Here is a 15,939-nt window from a genome sequence, read left to right on the forward strand (position 1 = left end):
AATCAATGGAAAGACAGCATATATTAACCCAGATCTGCTTAATTTCAAGAGTTTACTCCCCTTTCCTGAAATAGAGAGCTCAAGCAGGCAGCAGGAGGGGCAGGTGGAGGGGAACCTCGCAGAGGAAAGCCTTATTCCCCTGCTAAAGGGATTTTTGCCATTTCTTTTTATTTATTTATTTTTAATGAAAGCCTCCTTTCCCTTTCCTGCTGTTAGGGTCATAACTATTTCCCAGGCAGGCAGTGTAATGCACTCAAAGGCTGCTCGGGTGCGGCACTAAGTGCCATCCCCTTTGACGGAAGGGCAGGAGGGTGCTTGCAATACCCTTAATGAGCTCTGAAGACCTCACTCATGTTAAGGAGAGGGATTTCCAGATGCAAGACTAATGTAAAACGCATTAACACTAATGGGGGGATGGGGTGGGGGTGGGGGTAAAACTCCCAGCTATTTGAGCCCCAGGAGGTTGGTTTGATGGCGCGTGGTGTTCGCTGAGCTGCAAGATGCTCTGGGCTTACCTGAGGACCAGGACCCATGGGGCCCATCCCTCGTGGAGGATTCATCCTTTGCATGGGGCCGCCCATGTTAGGGTGTCCTGTTGGGAGGAAAGCAGGGGTGTTAAAAGGCACAGCAGCCTCCTCAGGCCCCAGATCAACAGCTAATAAGAAACGTTCACGTTCAAACCTCTTCTACTGGGTTTACCTTGTTGTCGCGTGGGATCCATCGAATTGGGCAGCAACGGCTGTGTACCAGGAACGGCGCCTGGGGGCTGTGAAAATAAGGGGAGGAAGATTAAAAAAAAATAAAATGCTAAAACTCAGCCTACAGGGAAAGACTTGGGTTGAGAGTTTAGGCTTTTGGGAGGCTCCTTGATGTGCTCCCCAGGTTGCACCACCCTTCCTGCCACAGCACGATTGATCGATTGATCGGTGGCTGGCCAAACACCCTGCATCCCAGGCATCTTTCTATAGCCTCGGGATGTTTGCCTTCCCTTTTCTTTCAGAAATGCCCTCTAAAAACCAAACAAGGCACCAGTGCTGCCTCCTCTCCCCACAGCCCATTCCCTGTCAGGCGGGAGTATTTTGGAGGAGCGGGAGAAAGCCCAGGCAGCGCAGGGCTGAGATGTCAAAGCCAGAGGGGAAAGGAGACTGGCAGCACGGCTCCCCCATTTTAACACTAGTGCCAAACTCAAACAATACAGGTTGCAATGATTCCTTGGCTGCTGGCAGGGAACAGTCCATCTGCAGAAGGCCGGCATCCAGACCTGTCCCCACGCTGGCAGGAGGGGATGGTGGATGCACCCCCACCCCAAACCCAGCTCTGCTTGGGCAATGCAGCTATTTAAAGTTCAAAGGCTGCTCCAAACAGATAAAGAGAGAAAAACACAGATACCATCTGCCTGGGGAAGCAAACTGTAAAAGGTTTTGCTACAGCACTGCCTTTTATTTGAATACCGACACAGACCCCACTGCCAGAGCACAGCACTGGCACTGGGTGGGCACGACTGTTGAGACAGAATCTACCCAATCCCTTTTTTTCAGCCTGGAAGCCGGTAGCAGGAGGAAGATGAACCAAGGGAGTTGTAATGATGGATATTTACACTTCCACTGTCTGACCTTCCTGCCTGCCTATTTATTCCTCTTGTCCCTCTGGATGCGACCACAACCTCACTGAGCTCTGGGAAGGTACAAACCAGTGCTTTATATGCAGTGTTTAGGGGGAAAAAAAATAATCTTTCTAATTAACTTCACCCACTCCTGGATGCTCAGCCCCACTGCACAAGCAACCACCCCAGCCTGGTGCTCTGACTCTCCTACCTGCCCCAGCTCACTGTGCTCACCTCCTGCGGAGCTTGGGACCAGCCTGGGAAACACAGCAGGATGAGGGCCATTAAAATTGCCCATGAGAAGATGCCGTTAACTAATACCTTGCTAAACCAGCCACTAGCGCCCCAGGTGGGAGGCTCTCCCAGCACAGCTGGGCTTGGGGTCCGACAAGAGCTCCCCTTGAGTTTTTTCTCAGCTACATCTCAGCTGTCTCACCATCATTTGGCATGTTCCAGTGATTCAAGTCTCAAATCCCGTAAGCACAAACACTAAGCAAGCTGCTACATCCTATTTCCTGTCTGTTCTCCTCTTTCTGCTAATAAGAGCTACATAAAAATAATAGTTAGATCCAAAACAAGCTCCCAATATAATTTTTGCACAGTCACTTTCACTACTCAAAGGAATTACAGGTTTCCTTTAATTTCCCTTTAATAACAAATAACCCTGGTTCAGTCATTACCCTATGCACAATATCCCTGGGAACAAGACAAATTCCTCAAGCAAAGGCCACGCGTTCAGGCAGCGCGTGGGGTGGAAGCCTCTGCACGTAAGGCCAGAAACAAACTGCCCTTCTTTAAGCTGGGATAAGAGGATAAACCCAACCCAAAAAATTCAGCAGCGACCTGCCCTGCTTGACCCCACCGCTGATCTAAGCACTCGGTCAACCCAGCAGCAGGATTATCTCCATCACTTTAATTTTCTATGATTGCAGGGAAAATCCAGCCCGGGCAAAGAGCATGCGGCACGGCACGGCCGTGCTGAAAGCACCACAAAAAAGAAGTGATACATTCCCCATTCCCATTTACACCCTAGATATGCCTAAACCTCAGCAAAAAATGAAAACCGAACAGTTATGTGACACTTGATGCTCCAGCACCATGGAAACAGGGGATGCCTGAGGGTGATGCTTGCCATCCAAACCCAAGGAAGCATCTGCAAGACACACAGTCCTCATCCCACGCCCCAAATAAAAGAAACCCCCAGAAACCCACCAGCATGGAGCCCGGGAGCACAGTACCTGGTTGCCCATCCTGATGGGGGGCCGGGGACCTCCAGCGTAACGCGGCGACATGAACGGCTGCGGGGACACAAAAGGGGGTCAGGGCCAAGCTGTGGGGAGGCAGCACGCTCCCCACGCACGCTGGTTAGACTGGACACACTGTTTTGGTTTTTTTTTTTCTGGAGACATCCTTTTTAAAAAAGTTAAGTTTCAAAAGAAAAAATAAAAAAAGGTGTCCGGAGTCCTTTTTTAAACATTTTCTCTGCAGATTTATTGTTTGAGAGCGTTTGACATCGGCAATACTAGGTGAGGCTGTTAAAATTAGTGCATGGGAAACCCTGGATGTTAGATACTGTTCAAGTTTAAAATATAGAGATATATTAAAAAAGTGGCAAATAAGCACATACAGACAGGCACACACAAAAAAACCCCAACGCTAAGTACTGAGAAAAAAAAAGATTTAAAGTTATTTTTTTACAGCTGCTGCTACTAACAGAAGCTTATAAACCCACATCAAGTTAAATTTCTGAGGCTACCTTGGGAAGGTAAAACAGTCTGATACCCATGATTGACTTCTCAAGTCCATTGACAACTGCACATCCAAAAAAAAAAAAAAAGGGAAAAATAGGGAAAAAACCAACATTCTGCTTCAGAGCTGGGGTGCCCAGGGGGATGCTCCCCGGACAGCGGGTACCCGCTGCCCAGCATCCTTATAGAGGGAAAAAAAAGCAATTGAGTGCACGTCCCGGTTCACAGCCCTACCCATCGCTAGTGTCTTTACCTGACTGTGGGGTCCCATCATGCTGTTAGGATTGTGGGGTGGAGGCTGTGCGTGTGGCGAGGGCTGTGACCCAGGCGGTCCCTGTGAGGTCAGACAGTAGAAGGAGGTTATAGATTAGCACATGAAAGCGCAGAAAGAGCTAAAAAAAGGATTGACGGGTGGACCTGTTTTGTTGGGAAGTCAGTTTTCCCATTTCTGAATTTTATTTCTTGTTTTTAATTTGAGTCTCTATTCATTTGTAGCTGAACAATAAATAATTATATATATCAAAAAAAAAAATTAAAAATCAGAACATCTGTCAAAATACAGCAGCCACATTGACAGTAAACAGTTCGGTAGTTCAACCAAGTCTGCAATGATAAACACACAGGTAAACACTTCGCAAGGGTGTGCAACAAGGAAGAAAAAATATGCGGCAGAGGACCAGAGAGGTGGGGGAAATACAAAAAATGCCCCCAAACAACAAAAAAAATGATTTTCTCCTCTCTCATCCCAAAGGTTGGAGATACCTCTGGGGCTTTTAAATTGTGGCTCAGTGGAGGTAGTGGAGTGAGCGCAGAGGACGAGGAGCACGTCCCAGCTCACACCTGGTCAGCGTTTGGCTGGCACAACTGGGGCTGCATTGCCAGCCTGTATGGATACAACATCCTTCCTCAAGGTGGATTCCCTACAGATGCGAGCAAAGTGGGTTGCAAGCAAAGAAAGGATGTCTAGGGGAAAAAAAGGAGAGATTAGTCAGTGCAGGTTTAAGACTGCAATGCAGCAGCCACTGACATTTTGGGCTTAAACACCCACATTATTTTTTATATATTTCCTTTATAAGCACAAAATGAAAATTTGCTTGGAAAAAACGTGAGCTCAGTGCAAGAATATAACGCTGCGTGTTAATGTAAGGAAAAAGATGTGTGTGGTTTTTGAGTCAAAGGAGGTGTAATTGGTAGAGAAAGCAAACGAGCGTTGTCAGTAGGTGATGGGAAGCAACGGCAGGCTCCAGGACCCGCGCCGGAGCAGATGTTCTCTACCTGCCTCGTTACTAATTTCAACAAGTGTTCGCCTTCTAGCTGCTGCCAGCAATGGCATGGTTTGTTACCATGAGCAATTTTCTTAATTAACAGACATTAATTAGCCATTTAGCAATTTTGCAAGCATTTGTTTAGCAGCTTTCCTAAACATGAATACCACTGTGATAATGGTACTGATTAGAGGGTCCCCTAATTAACAGTACAGGGAAGGAAAATTGAAATCACATAAATTAAAAAGGGAGGGGAAGTTAATGAAGGCAGGACATATTTGCACCTGCAAATCTTTTGTACAGCGGAAACTTGAGTGCAATGTAAATAAAGTAAGAGGGTGGGGTTTTTTTCTCTTTTTTTTCTTTTATTTGAATGGTTCGGCGGTGAGAGGGAGCCAAGCGGATTTAAACCAGCAGAATCCTGCCAGTCTCCCCGCTCCAGCCACTGTGCCCGGGGAAATAAAGTCTCACATATTCTCCAGGAGCCGAAGGCAGCCCACTCATGCCCTTACTGCTCAGCGAACCTGGGCTGGAAGAGGTCACAGCACCTCAGGACAACCCTCCTGGTGCCAGCACAACTGCTTTTTAACATCCACGTCCCACCAGAACAGCGAAGACAAACCTCTGTGGTCCAGCTGTAGCATCAACCTCCTTTAGCATTAAGTCCTCTCCATGCATGAAACTTGACTTATTTTCGCTTCTGAGGTGGCCAGATCTGCCTGTGTGACTGCAAACCGCACCAGTGACAGCAGCCACCTCCCACCACCAGCTGGTTCATGGAGGGCAATCACCACTGCCCGTCCTACACATCACAGCCACAGGATTTGGGAAGGGGAAGATCAGCAGAGGTGAATCACCGATGAAACCAAGTGGCACCGAGTGGAAGGGAAAAAACAGGACTCGCAGAGACTAGTTCTCAAGTCCCATAAATGCAAGAGTCAACAGGTCCTCCACAGTGCCTGCCTTGCTGCGCCGCAAGGAGGAATTTGTTGTTATCCAGGTACTGACTGGACAGGCACGCAGATCCCATCCTGAAGTTCTGATTAAACGCCTTGACATCCCCACTCCCATATTCCCTGATGTTGGAGGATGTGGGGTTAACAGATATCAAATGTTTGGGGGACATGGCCACCTACACACACCCTGGCTGGTCCTGGAGGTGACGCTTAGGGGCTGCATTTGGGGCTTCAGAGGAAGCAGTGTTTGATTATTGTAGAAGAAGCATCTATAAGACATGGTGGTGTTTTCACCAGAGAAAAATCCCCTGCTGCAATCGGATCTGGAGAGCATCGGTTGTTTGTGCGGCTGAATGCATCCTCCGGAGCGCAGTCCTGCCCCGCCACCCAAGGCTGCTCTCCAGGATGCCCCAGGCTTGGCGCCACTGCATCCTTGCCGTTGCATTATCCCATGTGCCACCACTCCCAGCAGAGACTTCTGGATAACGTGACTGCAGAACGCCCAGCTTGTGCAAATGTCTCAGCAGGCAGGGAGGAGCTGAAAGGGCCTTTTTTCTCTTCCCCCCAACTCCCCCCCCATCATTTTTAGCTTTTTCAAAACAGCAACGAGCAGCAGCATCTGAAACATTTGCTCCAGGCTGCAACTGCCACAGCCCCCTCCCGTGCCCCCACGGCATGGCTGCTCAGCTCTGTCAGAAACACAGACCCTCTGGATATTGTTATCTCTGTAAATATTTGCAGATGTTTCAGGGCTGGGACCTGCGTTTGGCCAGGAACGCCTACTGGATCAGTTGCTTTTACGCATGGGTTTCCCTCGCTGCCGAGGAAGCAGCGGATGATCCTGATGGATCACGGCAGTTGAGACAAGTGTTTTGCAGAGATGACGTGTGGGCTCTAACCAACAGAACAACCCCTTTTTCTTAAAAAATATGTATTTAGCAGTTATTAACGAGTGCTGTTACAAGAGGAGGCTGATCACACACAGTCCTGCTTCCTCCACATCCCAAATGCCCCGGAGTCACATCCCCTGAGCAGAGCTCCATTCAACTTGCTGGGCTGGGTGAGCAGGACCTGCTCTGTAGTCAATTCACTCTTATCTCAAGACCAGCGCTCTCCTCAACCAAAGAAACCCCATAATCTCTCAAGCTCTATTTTTTTGCCCCATCCCGGAGGCCTCGCACAGGGGGAGACTCTTCTCCTTCTGCTAGCTGCCTCAAAAAAAACCCAACAAACCCAAACAGCCAAAACAGCATCAGAGAAAACTGTTTCCAACAGCTGTTGGTGCCTCAACCTCCCCTCTGCTTCATTTTCCCCCCTCTACATCACAGGGCCCTTAAAAGCCCAACCTGGCCGATCAGACGATCCAGTCTGCTGCTGCTGCTGCTTTCTAAGGGGAGTTTCCAAGTGATCAGGTTATTTCCACTCTGTCTTTAACGAGCTTGACTCCTCAAACTTCTTGTAAAATATTAAAGATGGAAAATGGCATGAGTGATCATAGCTCCGTGTGTGTCAATTTATGTTTCCAGCGTAATTCACCACAAATGGATCATGTTTTATGGGCTACATACTTTCAGCTAATGGGGGAGTTTTGCTATTTAAAAACATTTTCAAGCACCTCTGGGGGTGGCAGAACAATGCAGGACGGTACAAGAAGGCAAAGCATCACTGCCATGAGACAATTTAGAGTTAGCAATAGGAAAGCATCTTGTGTTTTAAAACACCCGCCCCTGCCTACTGGTTTTGACATTAGAAAATACTAAAATTTGATGGATATTAATTAAAGACATGCCTGGGTTTATTGGATAGGAACTTTATTCCTACCAAACGCAAGGGAAATTTTGCAAGTTTCCAACAAAAAAAAAATCTCCCTGAAGGAGTCTTTAGGACAGGCGCCTTTGGGGAGAAGGACCATGGCTGCCTTCCAGCGTGTGGTGCCAGGTGAGGACCCAACTGCACCTTCCCAAGAGACAGCAAGGCAAGGCAAAGCAAAGCAAGGCAGAACAAGGCAAGGCAAGACAAGGCAAGACAAGACAAGGCAAGGTGGGCCAAGTTCCAGCGCAGACGGTGGAAGGCAGCCGTGGGCAGGAGCTCTGCCTTGCCTGCAGCTGGGGCTCCCAACTGCAGAAGCCTGGTTTTAAGGAATATGTTTAACACAAGCTCTTCAGGAAACAAACCCGTGTCAGCCGGAGCCAAGAACAGTCACCTCCATCTGGCTGGAGCACCCGAGAGAAAGTTGACTGCAAATCCCACCATATGCTCCAGACGCTCGGTACAAAAGCCTCGGGCATCCTACTAAACTTCCAGAAAAAAAAACTTTCTCTGACACTTGCTTTTCCTCTTTTCCAGCTCGTAAGCCACCTTCCTCCAAATCGTGTCTGGTGCGAGGATGAAGCCGATCTCTGCTCTCTGCCCTGTGCCTTCTTTGATTTCGGGAAGGGCAGCCTGGTTTTGTGGCTCTTGTGCCACCTTGCTGGAACCGGTTGACCAGAGCGCCAGCAGCAGCTCCTGCTACAACCAGGGGCTCGTGGAGCCAAGCAGGGGGAAAATGGTGGTCCCCGAGCAGGGAGCTGGACAACATGGACCCCATCTGATTGCACATGGCTTTACCATCTTCACCTACCATGGACAACCTTACCCAGAGAGATGTGTCCCGGGATGCTGGGAGGAGAGGCGGGGAGAGCAGGGGAGAACAGGGGATGTTGTGGGGAGCCCTCCAGACTCTGGAGACCCCCGTCTTCCCCAGCTCCCGAGGTCTCTCTGCATTAGGGGGCAGTGTGGGAACACCGAGCAGCCGGCGCTTTGTTTTGGTGCATCTCGGCTCAAAGCTGCTGATGCATACCTAACACAGCCGCCGACATTGATTTATGGTCAACTTTCCATTTCATCAGTGTACGGGGCGGTGCGGGGAGTTCGCACTGAGGAGAGAAGGCACGGTCACTGCGGGGGCTGCTGACTGGGTCCCCCCCAGTTTATTTAGTGGTAGGAAGGTGTGGTATTAATTGCTTTCAATTCTTAATTTTGCTTTCTACAATTCCCTGGCAGCCCCCCGCACCCTTCCTCCTCTGAGGGATCTGCACCCCGGCATCAATCCAGCTTTCAAAACAAAAGCAGGAATGCCTCCGATGACCTTTAGGAGGACGAGCAGAGGGTTTGTTTGCTCATCTCAAAGGGACAAAGAGAGAGATTTAAATAACAGCATCTACGCACATTGGTTGTCAACCTGGCCATCTTTTGTCCAGAGCACAGCCCGATGCTGTGCCACCGGCTGTCACCAAGCAGTGCCCTGGCAACCCAAGGGTGCCCAGGGCCTCTCCTTTGCCATCGCCTTGGGAAGACTTTGGGAGACTCTGCAGCCTGCATTCCCTTGGCCCCCAGCCCGAAGGTCACGGCTGAGTCCCAGCGCAGAGAAGGAACTCTCCCTGAAGACAAGGGCTGCGGACTGGTGCTGCAGCTGGGGATCCTCCTCTAAGGGAGGATCTTCTCCTCTAAGCTCGCTCCCGTCTGTTTCTATGCCACTAGCTCCCAGGAATAGTTTGTGCAATTTTTTCCCTCACCCAAACAGCAGTGCACACCTGAATGCATGGAGCTGAGGGGAGTTCATGCACCCCCCACGGTGGCAGCACAGGGTTTCTGCAACTTGAGCTTTGCTGGCAACTCCCTCCTCAGTTCCTGGTGTGATCCCCCACCATGCCAGGATAGGTTCAAGCCCTCTAAAACCTCCCAAAACCCCAAGGCTGCTGTCCTCAGAGATATCCCTGCAGGTCCCTGGTGCCTGCAGTACAATGCAGAAAAGCAAGATGCTGATATCCCAAAGCCCTCTGCATCCTCTAGTCTCTTGGCACATGGAAAGCACTGGCTGAGATGGTACCACCAGGAACCTCACCCACTCCCACAGCTGGTATGCCAAGGGTCAGAGAGAACTCCTTTGCATCTCCTGTGACCTTTTTGGTCTTGCTCTGTTAGGTTCAGCACTTTAATTTCCTATAGAGATAAGAAATTCCCCCTGAGCTGCAACTGGCTTGCTGCCGAGCCACCAGCCCACCTCTGCAAGGGCTGGTCTCCAGCACCTTCTCAAGATGGAATACGCTCCAGCACCCTGCAATAAATCAGATGGGCTTTCACAGGGGGAGAATGTTCAGACTGTGTTAAAAGGTGGGGATTTTTCTTCTCCCCTCCTCCCTTCCATCCTCAGGGCTGGAAGGAGAAACCAGATGTTGGAGGGCTTTCAGGAAAGGCAGGCTCTTGAGATGTCACATGCAAGCCATATGCATTTCACCCATCTTCTCTTCCCTCCGGCAGCTCTGAGGATGGGGAGCACCCCTGTGTGTGACACCTGCACCGGTGCAATTACTTCTGCTGGGTTTTCAGGATACCCCCTGAAAGGTCCTAACAAAGCAGAGCTGCTTTTGATCCCCCCTTCCCCAGCAGCTCCTGGTCCACAAGAGGCAGGGAGCGGGGATGGGTTGCCTGCTTCTGAATTGTCCATCAGCACAACAATGCTACGGGAAGGCAGAAAGGGGGCACAGCTAGGAGGCTGTCAATGGGAAGAGTTGAAATGGGAGCATGTACAGCCTGTCTGGGTAGATGTGACTCCTTTTCCTCACCTTCTCCTCTCAGGGAAAGCCAACCACCCATACTCTTGAAGCTTTGCCCTAACTTCGTGCCAGTTCTGCAGCCCTCGCAGCTCTAGGTGAGATGGGAGCCTGAAAGGACAGTGCGTGTTGCTGCAGGGCGAGATCAGGACTTTTGGAGACACATTTGTTGGAAGCAGGAGCTTGGCACTCAAATTGCTGGCAGCAGCTATGACCTGCGAGATAGCATCTCTGCTGTTGGCTTCACCCCATGCCACTGAGCGCTGCTACAAGATTCGCCTGTTTTAGGGTTCCCGATCAATATCGGATATTCTTACTTTGTCAGAAGCATGTTCAGGAAATGGGATCTCTCTGAAAAGAACCACAAGACCCTCCTTCCCCCTTCCATACACTCACAAAAGGTGATATCGGCCTCAGATATCGCCACAATAAATCACAAGCGCCTTATCGAGTCTGCCTGTCTACTGCCCGAGAAGTTCTCCCATATACAAATCACAAGCCCAGATTACAAAAAAGCAGCTTGCCAAAACAAATATTCCTTTCAACTCTTATCCCATTTGTTACACGAACAAGTGTTTCTTCCTCAAGAAGGAAGGTTTTAATGCACCGAGAGCTTATGCCGCTGCAAACCAGTACAGCTCATGCCATGCAAAGAGATTCCAGAGAAATCCAAAAAAATCCCCACGGTTCAAGTTTTGAAATTCCTTTTCCAAGTGATTGTTGAGATCCTTTCTGTTAGCACCACTCCGAACATACGTTATGCCCTCCTGGGTCCGAGATCGGTGCGGGAGAAGGAAGGAACGAGGGGACTTTGGGGACTTTGCTAGGTATTTGCTTACAAGGTGCCTCGCGGCATTTGGGGACTTGGCTGGCGCCCACTCCTGCCTGCAGCCGCAGCCAGCATTTGTTAATGCTTTCAGTGATTGCATTTGGAAAAAATCAAGTGGTTAACCAGAGGTGGGGGGGGAAAGTTTCAGGAATCAAAATCCAGAATGTTTTCAATTATGCACGTCTGTTAGGACCAGAGAACAAATACAATCTCAACCCAAACACAAACCAAGCAGCTTTGGAAAAAACATCAGTTGTAAATACACAGTAAACTCTTCCAGCAAGAAAGAAATTTGCTTTAAGGCCACAAAAAATAGAAAGCAAACATGGAAGGGCAGCAGAACACAAGCTTTTCCTAGACAGGTCAGCTATGCGAGCATGCTGCTTTCCTAGCATCCCCTTGGGAAAAAAAAACACAGGCACAACAGCGCTGACACCCAGAGCGTAAGCAAACATGTGCAGTGAGGAGGTGAGCATCGGGAGAAGCAGCAGCCTACCTGGAAGAAACCGGGTGGGATGGGGCCCCCGGGCATCCCGTCGTTCGGGGGAATGTTTCCAAGCACGGGACTCGGGGCGGCAGCTGCGCTCTGTGGGAAACAAAACCAGGACAAACATAGTGGTTTGAACTGGAGTTAAGAAAAAAACACATGAAAAAAACCGTCTTTCCTGCCACACCACACTGAGTCTATTACCTCCAGAGCCCTGAGCATCGCACTCTGTGCCCCAAGCATCTTCCCCGCCATGGGGAAATGAGCAAAGGATGCTCAGAGCCAGACAGGCACCAGCCTCTGTGGTTTACCCATGGAGAACATGGCCGCACAAAACCTGGGTATAATTCTGGGGCTTATTTATTCATTTACCCAAGCATTCAGTCTCATTAATCCATCCACGTCACTTCAGGCAGAAGCTGGTTTAAGGCTTTTTAAATGCTTCTCTTACCCCCCGCCCCACTCCCCAGTGTGATTCACCAGTTCGATTCTATCCTCTGAAAAAAACATCCTTCCCTGACCCCATCAGCACTCCAAGGCTTTATTTCGAATTTCCAACCTCACCGCACCTGACCTCCAGGGTCGCGCTCCTGCTCATGCCTCCCCAGGACGAGCCACCCGAGTGGCTCCAGTCCCGAAAAGGAAGGACAAGGCAGGACATGGGGTCCCTGGACACCCAACTCGCTCCTGTTCAGCACCTCTACTTGTATTTACTTCCTCTCTGTGATGTATGTCAACAGGCAAAGAGATTTCTCTGGTGCAAGCAGCATCTCTGGCAGTGCTGAGGGGAGGGTGGCATGCACCGAACTACCTTGGGAAAGCTCCAGCATGATGGGAGGCTCCCACCCAGAAAGAAAACAGCAAGAAAAAGATCTCTCCCTAAAGACTCCTGCTTGCAACAAGTCCCTGTTGAGTTAGGAGCGGTACATGTGCTGTTGAAGTGCATTCTCATTTACCCATCACCAAACTAACCCCCATTCTCAGGGCAGTTACAAGGAGGCCTCAGCGATATTAACTGGGTTTAGATCACTGAACGACTCTGCCCATGAACTTTTATCCACCTAAAATCATGTGGCAGGCAGTGCCAACAAAACTGTCCACCACAAAAAAAAATTAGTGGAAAAATTTTCCACTGAGGAAATGCCATGAGTAGCTGGGGTACACATGAGCTGTCTCAGGCCTGGTGTTACCCCAAAGCTTGGAGCACCCCAACCCCACCAAACCCCATGTCTCAACAGCAGCTGAGACAGCACCGGCCCCTGACTGCATCTGATGCAGTGACAAACTCAGGATGTGAGCAGAGTGGGGAACCCGGGGTGTCAGGACTCGGGCAGCCCAGAAAATTAAGGATTATTATTTAGGACTAAGGCTTGCCGAGGTGGGGCCCCAGCATTTGCTTGGGAATCCCCCTAATCCAGACTCGGAAGCCCTGCAGAGGCAGGAGAGCACCAGGCTAACCGCACTGCCTTGTGTCTTCCCAGGGGCCATCCCTCATGCCCCCTCTTCCATCAAGCTCTCTGGCAGGAGCCAGCGTGCAGGATACGGGATGAAAGCCAGGACCACAACGGATGAGTGGTTGCTTTTCCTACACCAGCACCTCAGACCTGCGAGCGCCGGAGAGAACAGCACAAGGAGATTGCCCCAAAACCAACCAGGGTCTACCAGGCACAGGCCACGCCACACTGCCCTCATGCCCATGAACAAAGCATCCCGAGCTGCCTTCCCCACATCAACAGCAAAGGCTAGATCTGAGTGTTTTTACAGTTAATAAAAATAAAAAGCCCTGGCAGGAAAAATAAGCCTGCCCGTTCCAGGCTCTTTTTATACATCAGACAGCAGCAAAAATAGACGGGAGAGGGATTGAACCCAGTTCTTCCCCTCCCTCCATCCCCCCAAGTGGGTCAGCTATAAAAGTAAAACCAAATCTTAATCCAAGGCCATGAACATATTGCAGTTTCTCTGCAAAGCAGATGACGGTTCTTAATGCAAAAATATATAAGACCGAGCCCCAAACTGCAGTGAGCCCATTTGGAATTTCCTTTATTAAACCCTCTATCACGCAAAACGCTTCTCTCCCAAGGCGGCGAGCGCTGCAATAAAGCTGCCAAGGTGATATTTTATGGTTTCAAGAGATTTCCAGCATACCATAATCCTTTGCTGGGGGAATCTCCCGAACTGAAATGGATCCTGAAGAGGTGTGGAGTGAGGATGGACATGCATTTGGGGATCCATGGGGAAAATATGCTGCCCTCCTCCTTCCCTCTGCAACAGGGAGGAGGGTAAAGCAGCCAAAGACAATCTGGAAGCAAATGCCCATTTTTTCCACAAAACCACAGAGTACTTTTCTGCGTTAAACACCATGAAACCTCACCTATGCCTTCGCGGCATAAACGGGGATTTAAAGTTCCTCCTCGCACATGTGGCGCTTGGCAGAACTCGGTAATTAAAAACCCACAAGTGCCCTGAGCATATTGTAGGATGGGAGCCAAATTGGTCAGCCCTTGATGAATGATTTACAAGGCTGCGAAGTGACATTTTATTTCTTTTTTATTCCCCTCCCCATCACCACTGCTAAGGTAAACACGGAGGCACCTTTAGCCCTGCAGAAGCAATGGGAGTGCAGCCGCGGCTGGAGGAGCTCTGCAAAATCTTTGGGATGCACCAGAAAAGGAAGAAAAAGGAGGGAAAAAGGACAGTGGGAACAAATTTCCCAAACCCTGAGGGTGAGCAGCCAAATCCCAAGAGTGAGTATCCAAACCCCAAAGGCTTTCCAACATCAATTAAAAAAAAAAAAAGGCCTTTTTTGCCCTCGCAGCTTCTCCCACCTGGTTTATTTTCACCATTTTGGTTAACAAACTATTTTTAAGGACTCTGGAGATTTGGCTGGAATTTGCCAGCCAAGCCCCTTTCACCAGGTGACTATCTAAGCCTCCCAAGCCCTAGCAGCACCGGTACAGGCAAGGCAGAGATATTGAAGGCACAGGCAGGAGATGGGCAGTGCCGCTGTGGCACAGGAACACGAGGTGTGCTGTGCCGCCACGTCCAAGCTGCCACTAAACTGAAAGCAAGTCCAGCCACACGAAGCTCCCCGCTGCTATGCGATGCCCTGAATTTCCTTCCACCAAAGCACACTGGGACGACTGTCAGAGACAAGCAAGGACAGCCCAGCACAGCCAGCACGCTGGCTCGTTTGCCTTTTATTAGATGGTAAATTTGCTCTGCGCTGGAAACAAAATGCAGTTCCTGGGGCATGCATATGTAGATATATACAAACACATACTGACATATAGGTTTTTTTCCCCACATACGTTGGATTTTCTCCCCTTTTTTGGTGGAAGTGAGCGTAGCAATGACAATCTGGATTGCCGCATTTCGCTTCCAAACCGAAGCTCTCAGTTAACACACCGGCTCTGTACGCCAGCAGATGCCGTCTAAGCCTTTAAATCGCACACTAATTGCACTAATTGAGCTAACAGTCTCTGTTTCGTCTCCCTACCCTGAGTCAACCAGCATCTTCTGGTACTGCTGTAGAGATCCAAGCTGTTGACTGTAGTGTTATTTTGTCAGCCATTAAACGATTCATCAGAGTCATTAATTGATTTATTACCACTGCCTGCGAGTATAGCTTTGCAAATAAAGAAGGATGGAGGTCAGGAGGCAACGGAAATTGGACAAAACAGCACAGCCAGGAGCTGGGCACTTGAATTATTGGTAGGAGCCTGCTTGTGCAGGACCACTGGCATCAGGTTATGGGGGAAAAACAAGGGAAAAAGAAAAAAGGAAAAAGATGTGCTGCTCGGCTTCACTGCCAAACCATTTAGGTTTTTCAGCTAAAATCTAGGTAGGATGTAAAAGAGCTATTAAAACCATCTTGTTTTCTTAACCTAATCCTTGGGAACAAACCAGGCTATTCTGCTGCATTAATTGCATTAAAGAGTGGCAGGGAAGAGGCACCAGCGTGGCTGTACCAAGCAGCCTCTGGAGCAGCCTGAGCTGCCCTGCCAGCACTCTGGCGTCACCCAAATTTGCTTTCCCAGGCAGGCTGAGCTGGGAACACAACTCACCCCCGTTTGCCCACAGCCCCGGGAGGAGCTGTGAACTGGAGCTTTTAGTTATTTACTTTCTTTAATGCAGAGTTTAGGTCTTTGCTGGGCGTGAAGGCTTGGTGAGAGCAGGGTGTGGTGAGTGGTTTCCTGCCCCCTGCCCTGCAGCAGACTCAACCCAAGAGGAGCTGTGAGGCACCACTGAGGCTGAAAGGGTTTTGGGGGTGAATTTGAAAACCAGAGCAGAGCCGGTGGGCTGAAACAGATCCTAGCCCCAGGGCACCCCCATCTGCAGTACCCAACAGTGCTCAAGTAAGGTTTGGGAAGCTAGAGAGCTTTCTGGATGTGCCATCCCCCCACCTGCCCTTGGGACGCTGCAACTGGATTCCTCCGCTCCATCTCCATCAGCCAGAGCT

The 15,939-nt window shown here is 49.7% G+C and overlaps 1 protein-coding gene across 3 annotated transcripts in view; it reads right to left on the bottom strand.

Moving 5' to 3' along the window:
- Positions 1–15,939, bottom strand: part of SSBP3 (single stranded DNA binding protein 3) — a 53,856-nt gene that overhangs the window by 5,798 nt on the left and 32,119 nt on the right. For 2 of the 3 annotated variants that reach the window (XM_069863170.1, XM_069863168.1), the window contains exons 5-9: positions 11,490–11,579; positions 3,605–3,685; positions 2,842–2,901; positions 700–766; positions 516–592 (exon numbers count right to left, since the gene is read on the bottom strand). In XM_069863170.1, the coding sequence (XP_069719271.1) occupies positions 516–592; positions 700–766; positions 2,842–2,901; positions 3,605–3,685; positions 11,490–11,579 (375 nt within the window). The remainder of the gene's footprint in view (positions 1–515; positions 593–699; positions 767–2,841; positions 2,902–3,604; positions 3,686–11,489; positions 11,580–15,939) is intronic. The other variant, XM_069863169.1, reaches the window with a different exon arrangement.

Source organism: Phaenicophaeus curvirostris, chromosome 8 (assembly GCF_032191515.1).
Source record: "Phaenicophaeus curvirostris isolate KB17595 chromosome 8, BPBGC_Pcur_1.0, whole genome shotgun sequence".
NCBI classification, from domain to species: Eukaryota; Metazoa; Chordata; class Aves; order Cuculiformes; family Cuculidae; genus Phaenicophaeus; species Phaenicophaeus curvirostris.